At 44.1% G+C, this 27832-nt stretch overlaps 1 protein-coding gene across 1 annotated transcript in view; it reads right to left on the bottom strand.

The window, feature by feature from the left end:
• The window catches only part of RHOJ (ras homolog family member J), a 53629-nt gene extending 26603 nt beyond the window's left edge, over nt 1-27026 (bottom strand). The window contains exon 1 of the mRNA XM_013940852.2: nt 26849-27026. Coding sequence (XP_013796306.1) covers nt 26849-27026 — 178 coding nt within the window. The remainder of the gene's footprint in view (nt 1-26848) is intronic.
• Between the last annotated feature and the right edge of the window lie 806 nt (nt 27027-27832).

A 27832-nucleotide genomic window follows, 5' to 3' on the forward strand; every position in this document is an offset into this window, starting at 1 on the left:
CTCATGTAAAATGGTAACGTGTCTCTAATCTAGTTACCAGAACATCATCCTGCTCCACGGGTCAATGAAGAATCGAAAGCAGCCATTTAATACTTGAACTTCACTGCTGGCCCCTGCCTGTGGCTGGAGCTTGCAGGGAACCTAAAGCAGCGACTTGGAGAGTAGCTGTGATGTATCCGTGCAAAACGCAGTCGAGGGCCAGAGGCCAGTTGTTGCTCTGAGTCGGTGGCATTTTTCTTCCAGGAATTTTGCAGCATCGTGACTTAAAGGTCATCTTTCTCCTAGCTTGTGAAAGAAGCTGACCCCGATCCCACCACTGCTCTGGGGTCCTTGTTGAAAGGGGCTGATCTCACGACATGCACACGGAGTCGGCGGGGGAGACCGTTCCGCTTGGTTCACTGCAAGTTCAAAACATTGCCGGGAAAGGCCCAGTAAATCCCTTCCGAGGAGGTGTCTCCCCCAACGCTGGTGTCTCATTTCCCCCCTCCAAATTCCCCGAGGGGTTGTCATCAGTGTTAATCTGCCCGGCGCGGCGCGGTTCACACTGCCCTGGCTCCCCGGCAGGGAGAGACTTCCTGTGCCTGAGTCAGTCCGAGGGCAGGAACGGGAATGAGCAGATGGAAACAAACCCCGGCTCCGCGGACATGCCGCGTCCTCCCCGGGCGCACAGACAAGGAGCGAGGCTCTGCCCTGCTCGTGTCAGCTCGTTTTGCCGGCGCCCGCCGTGCCCGGGCCCGTCACTCCACACTTATCTGCAGAAAGCACATTTTCTTCCCAGCGATCCTGCCTGTTGCGAGTTTCCTGTTTTAAACACGGCTGATGGGCGCTGGCTCACGGTGCAGAGACTCGTGCTTACGGAATGACAGGCTAGCTTCCAGCGCCGGGATCGCTGAGGCTCATATTACAGCGCTTAGGAAATGCCCGTAAAATACGTGTACTTCAGGCGCGCTCCGGAATAAAGGTACATCACCAGTGAGTCAGATTTGCTGTTTGCCCCGAACCAAGCCAAATAACTGCCTGGCTGCCTAAGCGAGCGCGTGAACTGCCGGGAGAGGAGAACGTGGAGGGGGTTAATGCGCTTATGGGTCGGTCTGCTACGGCCCACTTTGAGCAACGTGTCCTCCGAAATCCCTCCACCCGAGATGTGCTTGCTAGTGTGCCAGTTGCTGCTAGTGCAATTTCTTTTATCCGTAGCTCAGAAGGAAGGAAGCACATCCTTTGGTCCTATATGAAAGCTGTAAGCTATATTCCTCCTTGGATGACCGAGATTACGGTGCAAGCTAAATCCAGTTCATCTGCAAACTGCTTCTAGGGGCATAAATGTCAAAAACGTTCGTGGGATGGTTGCTGTACGGATGGGGACTTGCAGGCAGCAGACACTTCTGCTGACAGGGGAGGTGAAAGGCAGTGAAATGTGGGTGACGGGCATGCTTTTTTCCCGGCACAGGACATGAATGCAGTGCTGGTGTCTCTGGCTTTGTGGGGCCGTGTTACAGCCTTTGCAGTTGCGTGACTCGCTGCGTTACGCTCCCTGTAAATAGATTGTTTGTCCCTTTAAATACCACTTACTATAAAATCACGGAAAAGCTTAGAAGCCAGTGTTGACATTAATGCAAACAGATCTAAAACAGCTTCTGGTAGGGTTCCGCAGATAAACACTTTGGCCCTGATCTTGCGGTTGGACGGGTGTGGGCAGATGCTTGTGTTCCTGCGGAGCCTGTCTGACTTCAGGAGGAGCGCACACGTGCTCTTGAGTCAGCTCTTTGCCTTGAGTTTTCTGCTGGACTGGCTCTTAGCGTGGCGTTTTGAAGAGCAGCAGAACAATTTAAGAGCACAAGTCCGTGGATTCTCCCTGGGAACGGTACTTCATAAGCGAGGCGGGCTCTTGTGAAACTCTGTCTTTGCTTTATTTGAAAAATATTGGCTAGAAATTTCCATTTTGGGGGGAGACTAATACAGGAAACTGTAGGTGCCTCGTTCTCAACGCGTCCTGCACTGCACTGTTAGGAGCATCTGGTCAACACAAATGGAGGTGTCAAGAAACACTGGAAATTTTGAAAATTTTGTCATCTGCATTTTGCATTTTGCAGCAGGCAAAGATTATAATTCATGAAGCATTGTTTTTCTGTTTCTGCTTGCTATAATGTCTTTTCAGAGCTGACTTTGATTTCTTCAAAAGATTTCTCTGTAGAAAATCTTCATTTTTCATAATGGGAAATTACAGTTTGTAGCTGCCTCTATTAATTGTGCTTTAATTATTAATCAGGCTGTAAGAAATTGGAAAATAATGTGGTCCTAAAATGCCAGTCTTAGCTGATCTCATTATGTTAAAGGAGTCTTCGTGTAGAATAAATAGACTAACAGGAATTTTCCTCACCAAAGCAGCATTCACACTCTTCCATCCCACTGAATCCTACCTTGTTACCAATCACTGGGACCCAAATTTTGCAAATTCATGCAAACCCCTCGTCTTCAACCTACTAGACCCCAAACAGCTCAGGGATTAACTTTGCATAGAAAAATACAGAAATTCATGGGATTTGCATAGATTCTATTTTGTTGCTTATTCAGTGAATCTTGGAGGATGCAAAACTGAATTAATCATCTAAAAATAAAATTAAGCTTAACTGAATCTTGAATTTCACTCAAAATTTTTAATGGCAAATCAGGCTTTAAAATAATAGTTGAACGCTGTTGGTTTCAGATATTAGGACTTGTGTTCTGTTTGCACCCAAGTATTTTTTTGCCAGAACTGAGTGAACACAGTTTCAGGTTTTTGACAGTAGCTCCAGGACTTTTCAGTGCGGGCACAATACTTACGCCTTTCTTAAAGACACTCTGGCTAGAAAATGCCCTAGAAGTTTGTCCTGCCAAAGAGGCTGTTTGTACTTCTTTCCATGATACATATAGGAGGTGTGCTCTCACGAGGTGTCTGTTCCTGAAAGATCTTCCCTTCCAGACTTTTCAAGGTCATGCTTCAACATGAGACTTCAAAATCTTAAATGTCAGCACACAGTGGGACAATCTGTTAAGCACACTCAGAGTCTAAGTCAATTGCCTCTTTTACCTCACTGTGTTAGCTTAAAAACTTAAGGAAATACGGCCAACTTTGCTACCAGATTTAGTGCTATCCAGCCCTCTCTTCTCCTGACGCAGTGACTTTTGTACATATGCCCAGAGCACCCTGCCTATCACCCAGGTAGTGTTTTCTTTCTGTGGCGTTTCAGCATTTCTTAACTCTCTTCATCTGAATCTCACTGCGTCACGGGTAAAGTCCTGTCAGCTGGACTTTAAAGCAGGAACTGGCTTTTAAGATGCTCTTTCTTGTTTGATCTCAACACTGGCTGTAGATTGCAACATATTGGACCGCAAGAATAAAAATAGCCCAGTAATGAGGGTTACCTTTTGCCCTCAGAAGTGAGATTCCCGTGCAAAGTATACATCTCCCCTCTGCACTCACTTATGCTCTGGTTTGGGAGAGCCTTCACTGGGGTGGTAACAATACTTTGTTTAAGAGCTGCCGCTTTCAATAAGCGAACAAATCACGAACCTTGTCAGATGGTTTAAACTGGTGTTTGAGGTTAGCCAGAGCAGAAGAAATCACTCCTTTGGAGTCTGTCCTGCGATAAATGTCAACAGCTTTACACGCGTTAGGCGCCAGCTGGGTATGGCTGACACCACTGCTGTGGATCAGAAATCACCTCGGCAAGTAGCATGTGGCCAACTCCAAATGACAACCTACATTTCGGGCTCTCGAGTCACCAGGGCAGAGTCCCCGTGCTCCTCTGGTGAGCTCACGGGCTGCATGTAAAGGTGAATAAAGACGATTGCTGCTAATCCTGCTGGCTGGGATGTGCTCTTGGCTTCAGCCCAGAGATGCTGATCATCTCCTATATGGCTGAGGAAAATAGCGGAAAGGAGAAAAAAAACGCTGCAGGAGAAAGCTTTCCAAAGTACTAAGCGCTGGAGAAAGTGTAGACCAAGGCTCATTTCACTGTCGTTGTTTAAATACATGGTAAAGGTACACCCCAGAAAAGAGGCGGATTTGGACTGTATGTAGATGTGTACGCGCTGCATTTGGAATATAATGGGGACTCCGTCTACTGACAGTAGTGAGACTGAATTTTGCAGAACACGAAAACCAGCCAATGTCTCCGCTGTATAAAACATACTCAGGAAAATGGCTCTGTTGTACGCAGCTTTCCATATTTAATACAAAAAGACTGCATTGTATTTTCCAGGCACCGCCTGAATGCAAATTCATAAATATGGTTAATATGGCTCTTTTGCTTCCACAACTTTTCTTCTTACAGTCCCTGCTTAATAAATGTTAAGTTATTCATTGAAATTCCACCTCCAGGGGAACAGCCCTCAATCAGCAGTCCACAAGAAAACAGAGCGAGCTATGACAGCAAAAGCGTTGTGATGAGCTTCTCTATGCTCTGTTGATATTTTTTTGAAAATTTTCCATTATTTTGGCTAAGAGGTCAGTGCAGTTCTGTAATCTCGGTTGTGCCTTTGATTCTCTGTTATCAAGCAAAACATAGTATCACTTAAAACAAACACCAGAATCAGAAACCAGTCCTTAGATAGCTTGGGAAGGGTCTGTTTTAATAATTTTTTTCCAATGATTCTGTGATCCAAGCAGTAATTAGTTACCTTACCCATCTGGCCCTATGAATTTAGATATATATAGTGTTTCACAGAAGAATTTTGCACAGAATTTCCCAAGAAGGGGTGTTCTAAGAGCACTCTGTACAGGAGGGCAGTACCCTGGATTCGTAGTTCAGTTCTCCTCTCCCTCTCCTCCCTCTCTTTAGATTTAATTATTACCTTTCGTCCTTGTTTCTTCAAATAATAACCTTTAAAAGAGCATAAATGCTTTTGGTGCCATAAAGAGAAAACGCTCAGCTAATGCAATGAGCTTCTATAAGGAGGGAGATCTGAGGCTAGAACATGTTTTTAAGCATATTTTTGAGAAGTGACTAGGTTTGAAGAGTGTCGCAGGAAGGCTCCTGGCTCAGTCGCAGGGTGCATGAGAGAGGAGAGGAGAGGTGCCAGGGGCAGCCCTTCCAGGTTGGTGCAACGCAGGAGACAGCTACAGGGGCCACTCAGTGGTGGCCAAAGATTGTGGGTATAAACCAGCTTTGACTTTTTATCTTACTATGAGACTCCCTTTTATTTCGAAGAGATTCACCTCCTCCAGGTTTGACTGTGGTGGAATTACGCCTGCTTCCCACAGTTTGAGGCAGGCAATGATATTTTATAGAGCTGAAACGGATTGTGAGGAGGAGGAGGAGAGAGGAAGAAAACACAAAGGCAGAGGGGGAGGATGTAGACAACACAACAGAAAACGCGGACTGTATCCTAGCTTTATTTAACTGCAGCTTTGAATGGCTGGGAAATGACACCAGAACCTTTACAAAGGCGGAAAATGTGTTTCAGGGTATAATTACATGGTTACAGTGTAGTGATATGGATAATTATCACCATTTAAAAAAGCCTTTTAATCCTCTTTCTTTTTTTGTATTATGGCTATTTCATGGATCATACCATCCACATTCATGGATGATACCATGCACTTCAGGATTTGAAAGTTACTTGTTTTTTGCATCAGTCACTATAGGTTGTTGCTGCTTATTTGTCGAGAACAACTCACTGGCAAATATTACAGCTGAAGACAAAACCACCTCTATGCCGGATCCTGATACACGTATTCACTGCGAATGCTACGGTAGTCCCAGGAGATGCAAATGCTGGCCCACATGACTAAGGCTATCAGGATCTGGCCTAGTGCACCACATTTCATTCAAGGAGTGGCAATATCTCATCTGATCCATGTGGACATTATGTGAAGCAAAGTCCTAAATTTCATGCCCTGTAACTTGCACATGTGTTCCTACCACCCACCAGAGACTAGTCAGATGCTGGTTAGAACATGCACTCAAGATTATGCTTGCCTTGGACTTGGAGATATATGAGTGTGCTTGTTTATGTGAGATCTGGGAGAACAAAGGCTAATTAAATCCCACCCTTCCAATAGGATATATATTTTTTCAACCCTGAAGCAAATTTTCTATGTCTGTGTGTTTTGGCTTTTAAACTCAATAGCCTGCAGGCATCAGCCACGTCAGCAAAGAAATGGAAAGCTCATTATTACACTGTTAAAAGGTTTAAATCTTAAAACCAGAGGCTATAATAACAGCAAATGGGATATCAAAGGCATGCGCTTCTGCTTGATGCTTTCACTGAATTCAGGCTGGGGGATGCTGTGAAGGGTGTTTTACTGTGCATAGACTATCCAGCCATCACAGTATGTTGAGGGTATAATGGCTTTTTTTTGGATATTATTGTATGTTCTTATTCAACCAGACAAACAGGATGAAAACAGATAGTATGACTTTCAGAGGTAAAGAAGCCCTGCAGGGCCATGTGAACTAGCGGTCACTCCCTGCCCAGCCTTGCTCTGAACAGAGTATCTGCAGCGACTGAGATGCCACATGAATGCCACAGGACAATTTACTCAGCTTTATGATTGGCCCATAGATTATGTTACTCTTTTTACTAAAATACTGTTCTAAATTTTGGGCTGTTGGAGGTTATTTGGGCCGTTCTGCATGGACTCCTGAAAAAAATATTCCATCCTTCTTCCCTAAGCTTCCTATTCTCCATTCCTTACTGGTTCCCCTAGACTGTTACCTTGCTGTTCTGGACTATTTTTTCCACATGCTCCCCAGCCTAGACGCTTAAACTAATGGAAGCTTTTTCCTACGGACTTTGTCTTTTAAACCTTCTATTATTTTTGTGACATTCTGGGTTATTTCCCTTTTCAATAGCTTTCTTCAGAAGGCCATGTTGGCTGATTCGATCCACAGTGAGATAATTCCAGCCTGGTCTTATAGGACCTGTGTTTCCACTGTGATATCTTGTCTAGTATTAATCCTCCTGGCATCAGTGTCCTTCTCTACACTTTTGCTGGCTGGCCCTGCGTATAGTGCCTGTTTGTACTCACTTGAGTGCACTACTTTCTCAGACGTATGCAGGTCACAGAGTCAGATGGGGAATACTATTTCTGAACTAGTGAGGATGCTGCCACCAAAAGCAAAATGTCTCTGTCATGTAACTAGCTCTATGTAAGCAGCAATCTTAAGGCTTTATCTGCATGTATATCCTTTAGAGGAAGTCTCCTGTATCTTGTATTGTTGGTTCCCTAAGGGAAATAAATCTGCTAGGATCTGATACTTTGGGGGATTCAGAGCTCCCTTGAGGAAGGCATCTCTGAGCCAAAGCCGCCAGTGCAGCTGATCCCCATAACTCTTACAGGGGCTGGATCCACAGATGAGGGTGGAAGGATTGCTGGTCAGAAGCCAAGGCGATCTGCAAACATCTGACGCTGTCCTGTTTGTGCCCTTTTCTTCAGCGTGTGATGGTTGTTGAGATGCATGGAGTGCGGCCAGGGGCTTTACTGGTTAGACACAAGGCACAGGTATAAAATCGGAATTGCAGAAGAGAAATAGATTTTTCAGCTGCTGGGCCTGGGTATAAAGGTACCTCCAAAATTTTATCAGATTTCTAGGTGCTCCAGACAGGTATATCGATGCTATTCTTTAAAAAGGAAACCCTAGAAAGCCTGGCTGGCTGGTGTAGCTCACAAAACCCTGCCAGATGCTCTTTGCCAGTCAGAAGTGAAAAATATGATCAGCGTTTAGGAGACTTCTAGATTAAACATCAGCAACAATCCACACACCTTTGATTTTGAGACATGGCAGTGGTATTTAAAAACACGTTGGTCCTAGTGAGAGAGGCTGTGGGACAAGGTACTGTTTGCCAGGGTTTGCTTCTAACCCTGTGGATGTTTTTTAGGCATTCCCATGTGGCCCCCTGAAGTTTGCAGTCTACATCTGATTGGGCCAGTGATATGAGCTGGTGTCCGAGCCTACGCAGAGCGTATAATGCCTGATTGTTAAAAGTGAAACTTGCTGATCCCAAAGAGCATAGGGATTTTACATCATCTGTGAAATACCAGGAATTACTTTGATTTTTTACTTCCACCTCACCACGGGAAGAGACCTGTCCCTAAGCCTTCAACTCAAGTAGTCTTGGTGCGCTAACCCGGTGTAATTCATGCAAACCCAAAAGGGGAAGATGATCATTTCCACTCTCTGTAGGAAGGCAAACAAAAAGGTTTGGATCGCTTTAATGGGCCCTGATGAGACACAAGAATGGCATCATTTCATCTGTGTCTGAGTGCTTCAGCACAGACACAACACTGAATTGATGGCAAAAGCGTGTGGCAGCAATTACTGCCATGAGAGTTGCTCTGGAAGGAAACACAAAAAATTCATTTAACTCCCTCATTCACCACTGTAAGTTAATTTGGACATGCTATATTCCCAGCACAGTTATAAATTTAAAAATAAGCACAGTCAGGGCTGTAGCTGAAGAGGGACTGGATGGTGCAACAGATCAAAATGTGCTCCAGAATGTACTGGAGTGTAGTTTACAAAAAGCTGCCTTTTAAATCTTGTGCCTACAATCTATTTCTTTCTGGAACGAAATATGGTGCTTCCAGCCTACAATATGAAGTGAGTCATAATATTGCCATTCTGCTCCCAGCATAATTGGAGCATACCTATGGTATGAAGTGGGAGAAGTATTTGGCTAAGAAGAAAGCTCCAGAATTTTTTTTTTATGTACTGTCAAGACATGCTTAATAAATGCAGAGTATTATTTTCGCATTGCGTAATACAGACTTTCCTCATTCTGGGCTTGTTTCAGCAAAACACGTAAGCGTGTGCTTATCTTTAATTAGTATTTAAGCCAAGAAAACTGTTAACATATTATGGGAAGTACTTTCCTAAGGGTTAGGTTTCTTAACACACATGGAGTTAAACATGTGCTTATGTCTTGCTGAGTGGGGCCTGTTTAAGTCTCGCAGGGAGATATGGAGGGTAGGAACACAGGGAGGCGGATAAAGGGCTTGCTTATGTCGTGAGGCAGAAAATGATCCTTCGCCTGCCTGAGGCATTCAGGAGATTAAATTTGCTATTTTTTTTCACAGTTTATGACAACACTTCAGGTGATTGCAGCCTCTCAGGGTGAGGTGTATGGTGAATACTGTAGCCAGGACCAAGTGGCAGAAAGCACTTGTGCTTGGAACAGCTTGTGGTCCTTCACCCTGTATATTTGCTGTTGCCATAAGGACAGACTTCAATAGTATCCAACTATTAATAATATCCTACTATTCAATAGTATCTGAGGGAAATAAAAGCAAACAGAGCTTAGAGACAGCTCTAGCATAGGAAGGCAACCTTGCAAGGCTTTCCTTGCTCGCCTAAGCCGTTCTTCTCGACTGTTCAACCGGTTTCTTGTGTGAGCAAAACCTTCCACACGGGCCAGGATTCACCAGTCTGGCTGTGAGAAGCGGTGCGAAGAGGAGTGAAAGGAAAGCCTGGCTGTCCACCTGGAAAGGTTGTGACACAGAGCGTGAGATCCTCATCCCAGTGATGACAACAGGCATTTTGCTGTTGCCTTCAGCAGACCAGGATTGCCTTCCCTGTGCATGAACGGACGGTGCAGTGAAGAGGGGAACGAGTGCATTATATGTGGCCAACTAGAAAATGCTTTGGCAAAGGAAACAGGGCTTGAACCTCAAACTCCTCCAGGTGAAAAATAAAGGAAGCAGCAATCTGAGTGAGCGTGAGGAGGCAAGCAGTGTGACTCTTGAGTAAAGCTTAGGCCTGTAGCACAGGTGACCTGGCCTTGCAGCCTGCAGCAGTGGTGACCTTCCCAATGGCTGTATTTCCCTCCAAGAAAATGGGAATATTGAGACAAACCTGCTTTTCAAGAAAATCTGCTGAGGTCTCATGTATTGCTGCCGTGATACTGGAGGCTTTCTATGGGTTGAACTTAGTGTCTGCTTAGAATAGGCTATTCTTTGATATAAACTACTGTAACTATTAACTGCTGCGATGCCTGCTGCCCATAGGGCTTTAATGATCAAGATCAACTAAAATAACACTGTAACACTGGTTATTGAACCCCTGGTATCATTTTATTTTTTAGTGTTTGATAGTGTGGGATGAATTGTTTAATGTTATATAGCGTACACATTATTATGCTGTGCTCACATTTGAAGTACGGTTTTTGACCAAACATCCCAGAAGTCTCTATTGGTAACGAGAGCTCACAGAATCAGAGAGCTAATGAACACTTGAACATTTGAACCCTCCAGAGTGTGAAATAATAATGGCCAGCTGGTGCCATTTCAGCTGGGAAAGCAGTGAGCAAATGGCAAAGACACGAGAATCAAATCTTGTTTATACAACACCACCGAGGACCACTAAGAAACTGGTTTGAAATGGTTTTCAGGACAAAGGGGTTTCTCAAAACCTCTGCCCTTTCTGAATAGTAGCATTCCTCTGTAAAAGCGGGATATTCAGACTTGGAGTTTGGGAGCAGATTCTGGTAAACAGACGGATCTACCACTGCCGAGACCCTCAGGAAAAAAAAAGAGGTGAGAAAACTGTCAGGAAATGCATGCCTATATATCTCTCTAAACTCTTTTCTTTCTGTTAAAATGCTGAAATGTTACTGCTGTGCTCATAAAGGCAGTTTGGCTTGTCTGAGCAGACGCCTTGTGGTGAAGCAAACTGCTTGATAAAGTCAGACATTTCACAGGGTATCAGCTAGTCACCTGGTCAATGATGGATCAATATCCAGTAACTCAGTGCTGGTATAATCCAGGGGCTGGTGAGGAAAAAAATACATGTCCTCTTGTAATCATAGGAGAATGCTGGGGACAAGTTCATTTGATCCTATGAATCATTTCGTCATCACAAGCTTATTATTTCCTTGTAAGTCTTTAACAAGGAGAAACAATATGTTTGGGATTCGTCTCAGGGCCAAATCCTTTTGAACAAGCCTTCAGCCTGTGTTGTCACGCATGCCCTTTGCTCCGTGTTCGCTCATCTCCCATAAGCAATTTCTTTACCCGAGGGTATGTGGATGATGGCAATTTGCATTAACAGTGAGTTTGTTTCAGCAAACTTGCTTTCCTTCATAAACATTTTTCTCCAGAGTTTTTTTTCCCACCCCTATTCCTTCAGACATATTGATCTCTGTAGGCTTAGTTCTTCCTAGCTTAAGATCTGTTTTCTTTTAAAACTAGCTACATGTCTGGGAAATATATACTCTGGTGTTCCGAGAGGGCAGAGGGAGGTACTTCTAGAAATAGCAAGATGACAAACAAATAGAGAGAAATTTTGGTCTTGGCTACCTTACTGTAAACTCAGCCCATAGATCTTTTTTTCAGAACTGAAGTTTCCCATCTGTCAATTGGTGGATATAAATCCCAGTGGATGTTGAAGAGACATCTGGAGTGTATCCTTTGTACTGCTGTTGTCAGTGATCATCACCCAGTTACCATATATTTTTGTTGAGCTAAGGGAATTTGTGGTCTTTCCTCTGAACGGGCGACTGCAAAAATTGCGCTATGTCCAACATCATCTTCTACAGCTCCTAAAATCTCTCACACTGAGACTCCTGCTTAGCGCCTATATTTCCATAGCCAAAGGTTTAATGAGCATCTAGGCAAGCCATTTTGTAAACTAATGGGATGGATGCTGAGGGATGGGCTCTCTGCAGTGCTGCAAAAGAGACGCTAATGTCTATGACTAAGCCTGTAGGTTATGGACGAACGAGGCACCTTCAGCAGTTCAGGAAGTTGAACGGGTGGATTTGAACCCCTTGGGAATAAAAAGGAGGAAGGGAACCCAAAGGACTTCTTTTCAAAACTCCTTTTGGTGCCCACGGGTGCCCACATGGTGCCTTTAAAAAAATTCCAACCTAATTTTTTGATGAGGAAGAAAGAGAAGATTTTCCACACCCTGACATCTGGCCACAGCTAGAGCAGAGGTGCCCAGACAAGAGAGAAAAGTATTCCAGCCAGCTATACTTTTTCTACCCCAGAACTGACTCTATTGTATAGCGTGAATTCCAAGATGCAGCTTCATTCTGGCCTTTGCATGTTTTTTCAAGTTGGTGTTTATTTTGTCTGATCTGCCCTGGCTTTCTGGTTCCTGTTACTGTTCTTTCCTATTGTTGCTGTTGAAGTCCGGCCCTTGCTGGGATTATGGTGGAGCTGCTTTTGTCTGAGGAGATATATAAGAGATTTTTGAAAATTGGCATGCCAGGAGAAAAGCAGGGGTGGCACCCTTTTGCTCTTCAGGCCCATTCTCCCCTTTTATCTCCTGAGTCCTCTCTTCTGGGATGTTTTTTATCAGAGTTTTTTATTGTCCTAGCGCTGGTGGTTGCTCCAGAACATTTGCTGCCCACTGTCCCGCATGGGGCACGGAGCAGCCAGGCCCTGGCCCCATGCTGAGATGCCATATACATTCCTCTGCTGATCAGCCTCTTTCTCTTCTGTACCTACTATTAGAAAAAGATGGAGGGAAATAAAGGTCGTTTATTATGCCCAGTAACTATCTGGGGTTGCATCTGTGCAACGGTGAATGGTATTTGGGCCGTTGTCTTTACGTAGCAGCATGCATCCGTGCAAATGACTGGGATGAAAATTCCCTGAAGTAGAAACTACAGGCACTTCTCTAACTGCTTATGTAAACTAATATAGAAAAGAAGGAAATTTAGGAAAAAAATCCCCAAACATATGGCTTTTTTAAATCTAATAAGTTTTTCTTTGACAAAAACAAATTACACAGGCATTAATATATAAACATTTCCTTGCATCTCCTGCAAATATATAAGGGGAAAATTGATCTTGCTTTTTGAGAAATTATCTGTTGTATGTCATGGTTTGCTTCTTTCTGATTTCTTAGGAAATTAGAATTTGCACAGAAATACATGAAGGAAATTATCTGCTTCCTTCACTTATTTTATTGATCTCCTTGTTAGTCTTTTATTATAGTCAACACATTACTTCACTTCAAGGGTCTCTTTTGGCTCATATTTGTTTAGCCACAGCTCTACGATTTGTCCAAAAGCAGTTAAACCTGGCAGTTTGCATGAGTGTTGAACGGGATTGCCTACAAATTACTTGCTCCATTTTCAGTATCAAAATGTGTTTACCAAGTTTTCCTCATACTGAAGATCATAAGACTAAAAGTTATGTATTATGGTAACAAGCAAAAATATTTACAACTCATAGAGAATATATCTAATTTTAGTTACTCACACCCACCACTCCCACTGGGAAATGAACCCAGTGTCTTTCTGGATATGCTTCTAGCTATTCTAGGAAGAAAATCCATTAGGAACTGTTGGTACTGATTTCTCGTTACTTCTGATGGCTCTATTTTTATTCTTGCATGAGAGCTCACAGTGGGAGCGTGTTAAGGATTGCCTGTATAGGAGATCTGAAATTCAGTATGCCTCAGATATCCCAGATGAACTTCCTTATGTCAGAGGTAAGTCATAGTAGGGAACACGACTTTGAGCCCTCTGCTGAGAAGCTCATGGGAAGGACAGGCTGCTGTTTTAGCTTCTGGCTAATGGAATGACTCTTTTCCATCCTCGTTGTTAACGTGACAGATAAAAGATATGCAGCTACATGAGGGGATCGTGAAAGTAACCCCGCAGAAAGTGCACTCAGAAGCAGGGATATAGGTTGAGTTCCAAGCTCACACAAATTGCACACAACCTAATTCCCCTCACTACAACGGCATTCTTCCTAATTTAATCTGGCATGTGCTCCAGATCAGGCCCTTTATTTTATATTTTCTCCATACTCTATAAACAGCATCATTCGAATATGACACTTCCATCCACAGACACTGGGTATCACGGCCGAAATCCCTGTTCCCACGTCACTGACTGTGGAGACCATTCTCTGGAGCGAGACTGCATGTCACAGAGAGAGGCTGAGCTTTGAAAACCTTTCAGAGAAACTTTTGCTAACTTCTTTCTTCTGGAAATAAAATCTATGTGGTCTTGGTAAGTAGAAATGTGAATTTATTGGACGGTAAAACAGAATGAAAGTCATCAGAGGAGAAGAGGAGAAAAAAAAATACCTGTAGGTAGCATATACCAGGCAGATTTAAAACAAAAGGAATGGTACTTGGTTCAAAGACTGTTTTCCCTTTTCCTAAGCACTGCCCTGGTTTGCCAAGACTTGTAAGGATTGCCAGCCTCTCCCACCACCGTTACATCTCTTCATATTGAGAGAAAGTAAAACCATACCTGAACTCATCCTATTTGAAGTGTTTTCCTAGGAAAATTTGTCTTTATTGCACAAGCATTTCTTTTGGTGGAAGTGGGAGGAAGCCTGTATTTGGATAATAATGATTACAATATAATAACTGTAGAATGGATAATAACAGTAACCAACTAGAACTGGCCAGGGGATGATAATTCAGCTCTGTGACAACTTCTGAGGTTTTACAATTTGTTTTCATTTTACAATGGAATGAAAACAAAACCTTCAGATATTATGTTTTCAATTTAGGTCTTTCTTGCTGCACTGTCAGAAATAACCAGAGTGCCCTGGACCTCAAGAATCTGTCCTTCAAAATATTTAAAAAATGTTTCAACTTTGATGAATCAGCATTTTCTCCTGGTGGGATAGCTTGTTGAAAATGTTCTGGTCAGAACTTCTGCTAACCCCAAAAGTTCAAAGTCATGAGTCATATCCCCCAAAACATAATTGCTACAAATCAATTGTTTTATGGTTTATGGATTTTTTTAACATACCTTTTCCCTCCATCCTCTAAGGATGCTCATTTGCTTCCCATCCCCCCCCTTTTTTTTGTTCTTTTCTTGTTTCTCTTGCAGCTCCTTAGTGTCCTTGACATTCCCTAGCTTATGCACAAGGAGCTATGATGAAATAATGTTCTTCTGGCGTGCTGTGGCAGAGGTATGCCAGGAAAGAGGTGGAACTGCAGGGTTGCTGGATTGCCTCTGCACTAGTGGTCACTGTGGGGTGGTCCTGTAAAGCCCCGTCTGGCTGCTATTTGGCCTTTACTCCTCTAGGAAGGCATTTTCTGCTGGGCAAAGTTGACATCTATGAGAAGGAACATCTGTTACCATGCCCTGACCAGTTGCAACCCTAGGCAGCACTGCAGAAATCAGAGGAGCTGGCCACACGGTAATAATTACCACTCGGTCCTTGTGGGGCAGCCGCTATGCACGGTATGTCTGTGGTTTGGTTTCAGACCCAGCTGGCTCAGAGATGGCCTTGCAGGACCCATACCTGCATCGGCCAACCCTGCACCCCGCGGTGCATCCATGCAGGCTTTATAAAGAGTAGCTGTCTTCCTTCTTCCTTAACGTTCATGTGGGAAGACCTTATTCCTTCAGAAAGAAGCAACATGGAAAATAGATGTCTGGAAAAGGAAATGCAGCTATTCATTCTGAAGGATGGAGGGAACTGGAGAAAGGGAATCAAGAGCTGGAAGGACTTAATGTCATGCAAGGTACAAGGTGTTTTCTAGTCACGTCATGTTTGTATGAAGTGCCTCATGCTGTACACCATGATATACTGCGAATGTTCGCTCAGGGACAAGGTTCCCCTCTGCCCTCAGGAGTTTCCACCCTGTTGTGCACAGTCTCAAAACTCTACTTTCCTTGCAAAATTGTGGCAAGATTTGTTTTTTAATCGCTCATGTTCATGCATTTAAATAGAGGGCAGGGGCAGAGAAACCCAGCTGGGAGGCCCATATGGGGACAACACAAATTATTCCTGTTCCACCATTTTCTTGACATGGATTTCCTCTGTCAAACATTAATTCAGATTTGGGACTTCATTCTGCATTCACAGTCTCTGTTGCTTCTTACTTCCTTGGAAGCATCAGGAGGGATGTATGGTATTGCTACAAGAAGCTCTTTACAGGAAAAGAAATAAATTGGGCAATATGATACAAATAATGGAAGAATGAATTATTTCACCATTTTAGCAGTTTCCCAGGAGGGAGAGTAGAGGGAGAAAATGCACTTAACACTTTAAGATATTAAAATAACAAGAACCACAACAACCTCACCCCTCTGGACCTGAACCAAACAACTCAATGGTTTAGGTAAGTTCCTAGCAGAACTCCAAGTGGCACTCTCAATCAGAAAATATTTCTATGCATGGCAAGGGAAATTCTACGTATTAATGATATTATGAACTGGTTCAGCTAATTTGGAGTTCTTCTGCAAGGCCTGGTTCCTGGCAGGTTAGCTATATATTTTTTTGAAATATGAACTACCCCTTTAATATTAATTTTGATTCTGTTTTCATGGATGGTGTTCCTGGAAAAGTGCTTTCTTAAAGCTGTATTACACGTACATGTTTTTAATGAAAGACGTTACTCCCTTGTGCTCCTGGGATGAGCTAAAAAATACTCTGAGCACTAACTAGAAGGCAATGAAGCAAAGGGAATTGTACTTGATTTTTGAGATTTACTGGTTACAAAGACAGCACAAAGCAAGGGCAGCACTACGAAGGTAAAGGGCCTTTCTAAAAGCTTAAATGACAGCGTACAAATGTCCTTCTAGATTTTGTTCACCCTCTTGTTGGAAATTTTAATGGCAGATTTGCAGAAAGCAAAAATGGTATTAAACAGAAAAGAAATTACAAACAATTCTATAGTGTTCTTTGTGGTTTTGGTATAGTTAAAAAGGTCTATGTGTAGTTCTAGCTAACTAAAAATAAATACTCAATTACAAAATATTTAACTACGCAGATAGGCCCTGAACCCTCAGTGAGGTTGGTGTGCCCCTATGGAGGCCATCTGGGGACCGGGACCATACAACCGAACCTGTCAATGGCACCGTTGTTATCAGGGCTTGAATGGACAACATGAAGCCCTGGGGCTCTTCTCCTCTTCCGCAAGCCACCGCTTGAATTATATACTACAAAATAGATGGTCTCAGAAGGCGTATGTCAGTGGAACAATGTAGGGAGCTTGTTCCAGAGCTGACGTCCCCCATCGGCAACGCCTCACCTTTGAAACGAAAAGGGGAAACCAGGTCTCTGCGTTTCTGCTGCTTGTTGCCGCTGCAGTAGCACTGCTTACAGAAAGAGCCTCAAGTAACCGGGCCCCGGAAGTTAGAACAGGACCTTCAATCTATTCCTGGCTATTGGAGGAAAACAGGCCGAGGTAAACTAGCTGGTTCTGAAATGGAGCTGCTGAGATTGCTCCAAAATAGGCAGCGTCCGAGTCACGGCAGGCCTGGCCTTTCAGGACAGAATTGCTCATAGCAGCTGGCCGACTGCCCGCTTGGGAACTGGAGCATGAGACAGTTTATGAACTTAAAACACATTTTCCAACCTTATGGGATTTTCCTTACAGTCTGTTCTCAGCAGAGCAGCCTTATTATTGTAAATAGATGCTCTTTTTGTCCCATCTCCCAAGGGACAAAAATTAATGTTTTGTTTGAAAATGTGTGTTTTCCCACTCATTGCTGAAGCTGTTCCTTTCCATCAGGTCTGTAGAAAGCAGAGCAACAGCAGATACTGTTAATATCATTACTTCAAAGTTATAGCTGAATGTCTTTGCCAGAGAGTCTTTCATAAAAGACGTTGCCTTCATCCCCTCAGAATTGCAGGGGCTGGAAAGGAGCTCTAGTGAGTCATCTCAGGCGTCCTCCTGCATTGTGGCAGGACCTTTCTGTCCAGCCCCTCTGCACAGTCCCTCTTTAACTCTCTCGTTTCAGATGTCTGAGCACTGGCTCTTGGGCTTATCATTTAGACTGCTATTTTCCTGACACACTGATATTCTACTCTGGACCAGGGTGGAGGTGTGAACCCGCTGGTACAATGTTGGGGTGCTCTTCTACCTTCTGCTCCCAAGCCATCGCCCTCCTCCCTGTGCCTTCTGTGCCACTATGCTTTGGAATATTTTTACAGCTGCCCCCCTCCCTCCTTTGGGAGGCTTTTTTTTTTTTCCCAGCGCTTCTCCTGCTGGTGAATGGTTTTTCCAGCCTCCTCTTTCCCGGTGGCTGGTCTGCGCATTACGTATTTATGGAACCACTGCTGTGCCAGTCCCCGAGGCAGAAAGGCAACCCTGGGGCAAGCACACAGCTGAATTTGCTGGTGCACCAGACCAGCGCTAAGTCTGGGGAATTGGTTTTGTGCCGGGTGAAACATTGGGCCCTCACAGACTTTCAAGCCTTCCCCTTCCCTCTGATCGCATATGCACTGATTTGGCTGCGGAGGCTCGCTGAGGCACCACTCCCCAGCAAAAGAGCCACGAGGTATGTTCTGCTCTGTGACCCCGAGGACTCTTCCAAGTCATCTTGCTTACCGCCGTATGATGTCTCTCCATGCCCACAGTGATATCTGTTTAACAAGAGGATTTTGCTCTTAGTCATAAATCTATGAATATTTACGCTGCAGAACAAATACTAAGGGAAAATCATCACTGCATAATGAGAACTGCAGCAATTTTAGCCAAGGGTGATAGCAACCACATGGTCGAACTGTGCTCCCTCATGCTACACTCCCCTGGCTGTATCTCTGGGACTGCTAAGGCATGATGGATGGTACCTGGGATTGCAACAAGGTGCAATGATGCTTTCTCAGCTCTGGGAGAGCTTTCTTGTCCATGTGGGTATGTGGGAAATTCACTGGCTGATTAACAACAGCCCTTGAGCAATTCTGCACATGTGAAAGTAGCACATGAGGTCCAGTCCCTCCATTCAGCCAAGCCATCTGCCTGCTGCTGGTAGCACGGCTTGTCTTGAGTTCTGAGTTTGAATGGGAATAATGCTTGGGCAATAAATTGGGTAAAATCACTTTTTTTCAGCTTTTAATTATTAGACATTATTTAAAAAAAAAAAATTTTCCCTGATTTTATTTGTGGAAGAAGGAGGCGTGAATACCCCTTCATAAATCCAGTCTAGAATTTATCCAGATCTCAGTGCCTATTGAGACAAGACTTGGGGTCACAAACCATAAAGCTTTTATTCTTCACTATCTTATTCCCTGACTTAGCTGGAAGCCCTGTAGCATGGGATACAAGAACAATATATCCGGCAGGACACTGGTAAGTGCGTGTTTGCTCTTAAAAGTAGACTAGAAATATAATAACTTGGATTATTTTTTCATTACAAAGATAAATAATAATTTGACAGGGGATGTCATTATTGTTTAATGACTTTGTCTTAACAGAACAATTGAAGGAAATATGTTTGCTCTTCCTCATCCCTTGCCATTTCCATGATGTCAATAGATCTGGCCATAACAACTGGAAAGTTAGAACATAGGAAAGGCACTACCTGCTGAGCAAAATACACACAATAATACACGGGAGCACTGATGTGTATCACTAATACAGACATCTGTATCAAAGTTTCTCAAGAGAACAGAAAATGAGAAGGAAGTTTTATGGGAGGCATTTTGCTTTGTCTCAATCAGTAACCAGGCCGTCATAACGGTGACTCAGTGAGGTAAAAGCCCTGCCACATCCTGCAGGAAAGAAGAGGTTTGTGCACGACTAGGAGTTTTGGTTGTTTAGACATTTGTGTTGCGTTTCTGTTTTTCTTTCCTTTGCGTAGGGCTTCTGCCCAAGGAATCTGTCTAGCTGGCAATGCACACTGCATCCGGCATCACCTGTACATGGTTTTGCCACATGAGGAGGATGGCTGGCCGCACAGGCTGAGTCAATTATTGCTTTTAAGACAGTGGATGTATTTTTAGTCTGAGCTGTAGAGATTGTCCTTCGAGGGCCAGAGGGCACAGTTTCAGTTTTGGTTTCCTCTGTTGATGTCACCTCCTATAACATTATGCTGATAAGGGAAGGGGAAAAACTAAGACTGAGGGTCATGGGGTGGTGGAGAAGAAGAGTTTATTTTCTCATCACATCCACAGTTAACCTTTTTCATTTTCTCAGACAAACTCCTCCATGTCTCCTTCTCAGCAGTCCATTGCTGTAGAAGCAAAATTTGCAAATCTTTGCCCATCCATATATCATAGGGTTCACTCCAGAAAATCCCTTTCTACAGTCTTATCTGAAAACAAGAGGGCTGGATTGTGCCAGACTCACAGCTTAGGTAGTCAAGTCTCCATCTCTAATGTAGCAGCAGGCAGATTTAACACAATTTGCCTCTCATCACACCTCATTCAGGTCATATCCTGGCCTCTAACAGAAGATGGTGTTGGCTCACATTTTAGTATCTCTTACAGAAGTTTTTTTTCTAGCCTATGATACCACTTGATCTCTGATATTTGGTACAACTCCCTTTTTTTGCAAATCTTGTTAAAATTTCCTTCTTAGTAACTTCCATATAGTGATAAGCTCTTTGGGTAAATCACACACCATGCAAAGAAATATTTCTGTTTACCCCATTTGACTTTCTCATCTTTCCAACCCATCCCCTCAAGACTGTGGTTGCCCTCTAAAAAAACGACCATTCCACATCTGAACCAGCAAGACACATGGACCCACTTTCAAAAGGTCTAGCTAACCCCTTGTTTAGCATTCTTGGTGTTTCCTGTTGCTCTTCAAACACCACGTAGCTAATGGGAAACAGTAAGCAGAGGCGCTGAGGTGGGATTTGGGCTAGATATATCTGAATAAAGTAACGTGGCTGCTTCATCTACTTCTCTCATTCCTGTCACTGTTTTTCCTCATGTCCATTGTACTTTGCTTGTTCCCTATGTCTGTCTTTTCGACTTTAAATGTTGTTCGTCATGCCGCATTGTCACATTGTCACAGCACTCAGAGCACTGCTGCAGAAATGATCTGCCGTCAGTAGAGAGGGTCGCAAAGCAGGTACCCACCTCTGCCTCCGCAGCCTGCGGGTGGACTGGGCACCCCCAGGACAACAAAGGGATGTGCGTGAGGAAGAGAGATAGGAGAAACAGTTAGCTCAACTGTTAGCATACTGTAAAACACCTTCATAAGGAAAAGGTCTGAAGTCGCTGAGGAGTGCATACAGTGCCTGTTTCATCTGAATGTGGAATATCCATGGTGATCCAGAACCGCCCCCCCCCCCCCCCTTTTTGGTATAAAGGCTGTCTGGGCTTCCTTGTTCTGAAAAAGACTGAGGATCATTAGATCTCCTCTGACTTCCTATGTGGCACAGGACATCACAGAATTAAACCTTCTGTGGGCAGCCTGAGAATTAGTGTTTCTCTAAACTTTATCTTCTAGAAAGACAGCCATGAAATTGGTTTCTGTTGTGTTGAACCTTGAACGTTTTAGGACATATCCCTGGTTTTAGGACATATCTGGATGATACCAGAAGATTGGCAGAGAAGTCCTTTTAGCTCCTGAGAGACAAAGTGAACATACGCATTCCTGGCTGCTAGGCTAACTAGCCAGACTTTAAAGGAGTTAGTGCTTTCCTGTCTCAAGGATAAAGTTCAGATCTGTATGATCAAAACTGGGTGAACATTAAAAGGAAAAAACCCACTGCAAACATCCATTCAAATAAACAACACAGCGCTCTCTCACTACTATTTATAGCTCTTCCAGTTTAATAACCCCAAACACACTGCTTGAAGGATTTCTGTAATGTGCTAGCAGAACTACTCACTGGAGACAACTGTCTCAAGAGCATGGTAGTCTGGAGGCTCCCACTGAAGTACCCAGGCAGAAAATGTAAATCTCCCTGGGCAGCCTCTTCCTAGCTAGAAAAGTTTCAATGTGGGGGGAAAAAAAGTGATGGTATGTGGTTTAGGTCATTGCTCGCACACCATAGCAAATAGAGACGAGTTTAAACCAGTGTGCCCATGTAAAGCATTAGCAATCAATTTAAAGTAACTAGCACATCAAAAGTGTGGACAGATGTGCTCTTGTGCCTGTAACTGGAGAAGTTTGGGAAGTTACGGCTCCCATCTGGTTTCTGCTGCATCTCAGCCGGCGGTTTCTCCCCCGCGAGGAGAGCTGCAAGGGGAGGTTGCTCAATCTGGGGCTGCTGGTGGTATGTGTCCCGTCCCGACTGTCCCAGCCTTCCTCCTCAGCCGAGGAAGGCCAGTGCTGGGCATGGCCCCTGAAAGGCAGCAGCCCACTTCCAACCGCCTCTTCCTTGGGAGCACCCCAGAAATGGGGGGTTGTATCAGTCCTGTGTCCTGCAGGCAGGATATAATGGATTTATGGATTTGTGCAGGCACAAGCCGACTGCTCGGGGTGGGAGTGGCCATACTGCTCCTGTGCTTGCAGAGGCACCAGGTGAAGGCTCTGTGGGAAGAAGCCATGGGACTTGCCTGGCCAGCAAGGTCCTGGCCAGCAAGGATCACTGCTCTGCGAGACCGCTGAGCTCTCCAGCCCGCTTCAGCTTCAGCACAAAGTCAGGCATATTAGCATGAATCACCACTGAAGAGTAAAGAGTCTGTCTGCTAACAATAATTAATGGCTGTGGTCTTCCATATTGCTTTTAATTTACAGTGCTTTGGTCATGGCTGAACTATTCTGTATGCTATTCATTAGCTGATCACATGCCACTGCTAATTTTTTTCAAATGGATTCACTATTTATAAATGTTCACCCGTTTGTGCTGGCATATGAGGGGAGGGAGGGACATATTCATGCCATCCACTTTAAGCCTTTAATTCAGATGCTTTGCACTTCTCCTTTGGAGGTGGTCACTTCTCTCTCATTTACCACAGATGCAACTTAGGCTCGTGAAGCTGTTGGTATGACATTCACCTATGCACAGTGCCTAAACTAGACAGTTTGAGCCTTACCGCCTTCTTCTCATTAGACTTCAGCCTACCCAACTAAAGAGGTCATTCACTTTATTCTGTGCAGCAGGCTCAATGACTCCCGCGGCACTGGTTCTGCTCCCCAGTGGGTTGAGATTTTTAAACAGAAAAACAAAGGCACTTTTGAGTATGAATTTTGGGGTGAATGAATTTCATGCAAAGAAGTGCTGGTTTTTTTTTGGGTGCATGAATATCAAAAGAGATGCTTAGTGTCTGTCTATGTCACAAACAACGCACGTGTCCCTTCTGTCTTCCACAGAGGAACCCAGATTATTTTGTTACTACTAAACCAACTTTGCTAGTATTTGAACTGAATATTTTGTTGGTACAACCTCAGCCCTAATTAAACATTTATAACCTCACATAGTCAAACACAATAAAAGTCACCCTGGCTGAGAGACCTTTGCTCGCGGAAAAATCAGCATTTGATGTTCAAAAGATGGAATGGCATGTTAAAACAGCTACCCACTATCCAAACAGTCCCTATTGTTACAGTTATTGCCAGTGATATCCTGTTTGTCAGTAGGATAGCGTTTTGGTTCGCCTGCACCAGAAATAGCCATTTACTTAGTGGCTAAAACCTTTTGGTATGGGACTTGGAATTTCATCAAAGTAAGGAAACCTACCCAGGTCTCTGGTGTCCAGCAAAACTTCTTCATAACGCCTTGAGAAATAAACAGACTCATAAACCTCCCTGCATCCAACAGAAGAGCTCAGTTCAATATCCAAATAATAAATTCACCTTCCCCATCGTCTGGCGTTGCCTCTGACCCTACTCTATATCCATGGCAGCCCAACCCTGGCAGCAGGCCTTGAACAAATTCACTTTTGCGGGCTGTGGGTGAAATCCGTGGCAGAGTATTATTAGCGTGGAAATGATAATTGGTTTGGGCTTTTGCATGGTGAAGCTACTCACACGGTGAAACACTGGTCACCTTTTTGTTCCAGATATCACTGTAGCTGAGTGGTAAATAATAAAAAAACCTTCCTTCCCTGCATAAAATCCATATATTGCCGTTGGTTTTCCCGGAGGCAAAATGGGCCCAAATTTTATAAAGTGGTTTCAAGCCCTTTCATGTGAAAGGCAGTGGATAAATATGGTACAAATATAACGCTCGTTGGAGCTCAGCCCTGTGAAATGCTGGTTACCTCCTCTGGGTCGTCCTTGTTGGCGCGTTCATCTGCTTCAGCTGGGCTGTGAAAACCCACCCCAGGCGGGCAGCTAAAAGGCCGCAGCTTGGCAAGGGCAGATTGATGTGGTCGGTGATACAGGGCCTTGAACGGTTAACACCTTGGCCATGACAACCGTGCCTTTGGAGCGCATCCCAATTCTGCGCTGGAGAGCAGCACTGTCTCCCTCAAGCCAGTGGCGTCGCAGCGGTGTGAAACGGTGGTGAGATCACAACTGGAATTGCTGGTTTTTAACACTTTCCCTCTCCCCCCCCTCTTTTTTTTCCCATTAGAAAGAAGGAAATTGGTAAATACCCTGGGACTCGCAATCGGGTTGCGACCCTGCGAGGCAAGAGGAAGCCTTCTGCTAATGCACCACTCCTGCTAACAGCGCCCGGCTGAAAAACCTCCAATGGAAAGTGCAGCTCTGTTAAAATCTGCAGCAATAAACCTCTTTTGAGCGTTTTCAGCACTGAATGGGGAAAGCTGAAATGGTTCACTTTGGCAGGGGCAGGCACACCAGCTCAGCGGGGTGAATTCGAGGGTGACGCCGCGGATCCTCAACTACTTTGCAGGAATTGCCCACGTGCAAGGCCTTCCCCCATGCGTCGGCACCCAGCGGCCCCACCAAGCTGCCGCTCCTATTGCCGAGGGCTGCCGTGCACGTAGAAGTGGAAGGGGCCATTGCCACAGTATATCAAAAAAGGCTATGAATTTGGAGGTGTGCATACCTCAAGTGAATTCTTCCCTCTCTCAGTATCTGCACTACATTAAAGTATTTTAGTAGGCTATGTTCTAGCCTATGCCATATAATATTTTGTTATTATATAAACTGTTGCTTCTGGCACTCTGCTCCAGAAGTCATTTCCACACCTCAATTCTGGGCACTGCTTTGTAGTGAGATTGATTTAGAAATGCTAGGATTGCCCAAAGAATGGAAATTTCATTTCTGATCAATGCTAGCTTTAACCACTGGAGTTGGATAGGATTTGTCTCAGAATAGCAGTTAACATGCTATTTTTTTCCCCTTGTCTTTCTGAACTTTCTCATTAAAAGCATTGTTATTTTCTATCAGTGGTCTGTAATAGGTAAAGAAGCAAATAATAGCTGGAGATATTTGAGAGGTCAAAATCTTCAGACCATGAAAAAGTAGCTTTGTTTAAAAGTGAATACAAAAGTGAATACACGCTGCTTTTATCTGGTACGCTGCAGAAATGAGGATTATGCAGTGATACTCTTCATCTGCCTTCTCTCAGCCCCCCTCTCCCTCAGTAACTTTTGAACCCACTGGCAGTTTCTACCACTTTGTACAGAGAGGAAAAGAAATCAAAGCCAGTCCCTGCAAGTCACCTGTGGCCACGTAGAGGAGGGCAATGCGACGTGATGCCCTCGCTGAGTGCTGGCACCAGCACGTGCGTGTGTACGCTTCCCTAACGCGTGCACCTAACCCACCCGGTCAACACATACACGGCTTGGTGCCGGCTATCGTATGAGCATCTCTGTATGTGGTGATATCTGTGGGGCACAGGGAAGCGCGAGGATGGGGGACTGGGGCACGAGGCTGCCAGGAGCAAGCAGAACTTGGGTTATCCCAGCGAAATGGGGCTATTGGCACGTAACACATACATCCACAGAGCCAGGCTTCCTTAGTTTGTGGGTGTTTTTTTGTTTTTTTTTTGTTGTTGTTTTTTGGCTCATGGAAGTACTTATTTATATCATCAAAAAAAATTTTTTTTAAATTTCTTATCTGGGTAAAGACTTTTTCTAAAACGGCCGTTTAATCTATATGGTGGGAAGGGCAGAGGAAAGAGAGCGCTGCTTGCATCTCGCAGTGACGCTGCCCACACTTGCGGAGCAAAAGGTCGTCGCGTTTCCATGGGTCAGATGCTGCAATTATACAGCTTTCTTGTTTGGCCAGTTCATCTGCTAAACCTGACACGAAGCCAGAGTGAAAACAGAGATTTTCCCATTACAGAATACCAAATCTATGATAAGCCACGCCATGAAAATCCTGTTTTTAAGGACGTGGAGAGAAAATAAGGGAAACTCCAACTGCTGCTGCAAGATAAGCCTTGAGTTTTGCAGGGCTTCTAAAACCTACTTTCTGGGGATCTTATAAATAACAACAACTGTAAACCTAAGGAACAGTGAGATAAGAAAAACAGCAGAATCTTGGATAAAAAATTTAAACAGCAGTTTGAGCAACAGTTTTAGCATATCACACCTTCCACATAACTTTAGACACAGCTGGGTAAAGTAAGTAACTGCTACAGAAAGAGGCCTGTGAATATTGAACTTAATGTGTGGGTCTCTTTTGGACAGTGATGCCATGAACATCATTTATGTTCTTTGTAGTATTCGTATTTTTTTGTTCTGTGACAAATTCCCTCACTATAAAGTACTCAGATCAATCACCAGTTCTGCTTTCCTCACAGTCAAGCTATAATATTAAATTCTATTTATAAATGTAGTAGCAAACATCTCTGAAAGGAGAGAGAGTTATTATTCTGACAGCACTGAAAGACTCTATGATGTTTTTCTCAAAAATTATTTAAGTAGGATATAAACATTGTAATTCAAGCATCATTTGCCATGAGGCAGAAGATGACCAAAAATGTAAATTTTTATGTATATCTATCATCTTTATAATAACAAAAGTTCAAATAACAAAGTTCAAAACTTCATAATTTAAAAACAAACCAGGCAGCTGAGTGTAACCTGACAGAGGCTGAATGACATTTGTTGTCTTTAAAATCCAGCGGATTTAATTGTGTCTCTAACGCTGCTTATTTGCCACAAGCAAAATGAAAATCAGAAGCAAACGAATAAGTTCTCTGAATAAATCCTGCATTGCCCCAATTGTACTAGCTGCCATCTAAGCTGTCTGGCCCCAGTCCAGGCCTGAATCACAGTAACCGAGAAGTAACCCATGCGTCCCCTTTGAACTGTCCTCTTCTGTCCTTGATCTTCCTCTAGCGCCCACCTGCCCTTTGGCAGCTCTTAATTAAATTTCTTTTAAAAGCACTTTCTTACCTGCATAGTGGTCAAACACAGTGGGCACGTACTCCTCGGGGAAAGCGTCGTTGGCGTAACTCATCAGCAAACAAGTCTTCCCGACTGCACCGTCCCCAACCACCACGCATTTTAACATCTTCTTGGTGCTGTTGCTGCTGCCGTCAGTGCAGTTGTCATCTTCTTCCTTGCAGTTCATTCTTGCTGCTGCTGCTGCTGCTGCTGCTCCCAGTACTTCCAAGTGCACATGAAGGAAAAATGAAGTGCGATTGTATTGACTTTTCCTGAGTTTAGAGGTGGGGGGGGGGGGATTTCTAACTCAGGAAATCATACTAATGTTTCCAGGCTGTCACAGCCGCTTCTAACAATTACCAGAGCAGTCAAGAGAATCATCGAGGTGAATAAATTAAATATATACATAGAGAGGAGTAGCGTTAAAAAAAAAAAAAAAGTGATTTGTCCGTTCTCGTGAGTCTGAGTCAGGAAATCCTCATCCTGCCCCAGAGTTCTCAGTCTTTATTGCAACTTAAAAAATATCAGCAGCCTGCGGCTTTGATTCGCTTCTCCCTTCCTCCGGCTTGGCCGCAGGAATCAGGGATTCCTGCTAAATCCACTCCATTTTCCATTTCATTTCTAACATGGAGGAAAGCCTGGAGGTTTTTAATGGAGTTTTTCCTTTCTTTCTCCAGCTTGCTGTGTGTCAGGAAATCATGGGTTTCCTGCTGAATTCCATATTAGGATCAGTGGGCTTGTGAAGGGCTGCAAACAATGGGAGCTCTGTGTGTATTTGTACTTTGGGGGAACTCTGCCAGGACGCGGAGAAAGAAAAACACTAGAGGTCCCTCTGCAGACTGAAGTTTTAGGCTTCCTGCTCCATCCCACGCTGGAGCTGCTCTCCGGCAGGGAGACCCGGGAGGAGGATTTTTCCGAGGAGAATGCTGCCAAAGACGTGGGTATTGGACCCAAATGGCTAAGCGGGGTGCGGCAAGGCTGTGAACTGTGCAG

The sequence above is a fragment of the Apteryx mantelli genome, chromosome 4 (assembly GCF_036417845.1).
Source record: "Apteryx mantelli isolate bAptMan1 chromosome 4, bAptMan1.hap1, whole genome shotgun sequence".
In the NCBI taxonomy this organism is placed as follows: Eukaryota; Metazoa; Chordata; class Aves; order Apterygiformes; family Apterygidae; genus Apteryx; species Apteryx mantelli.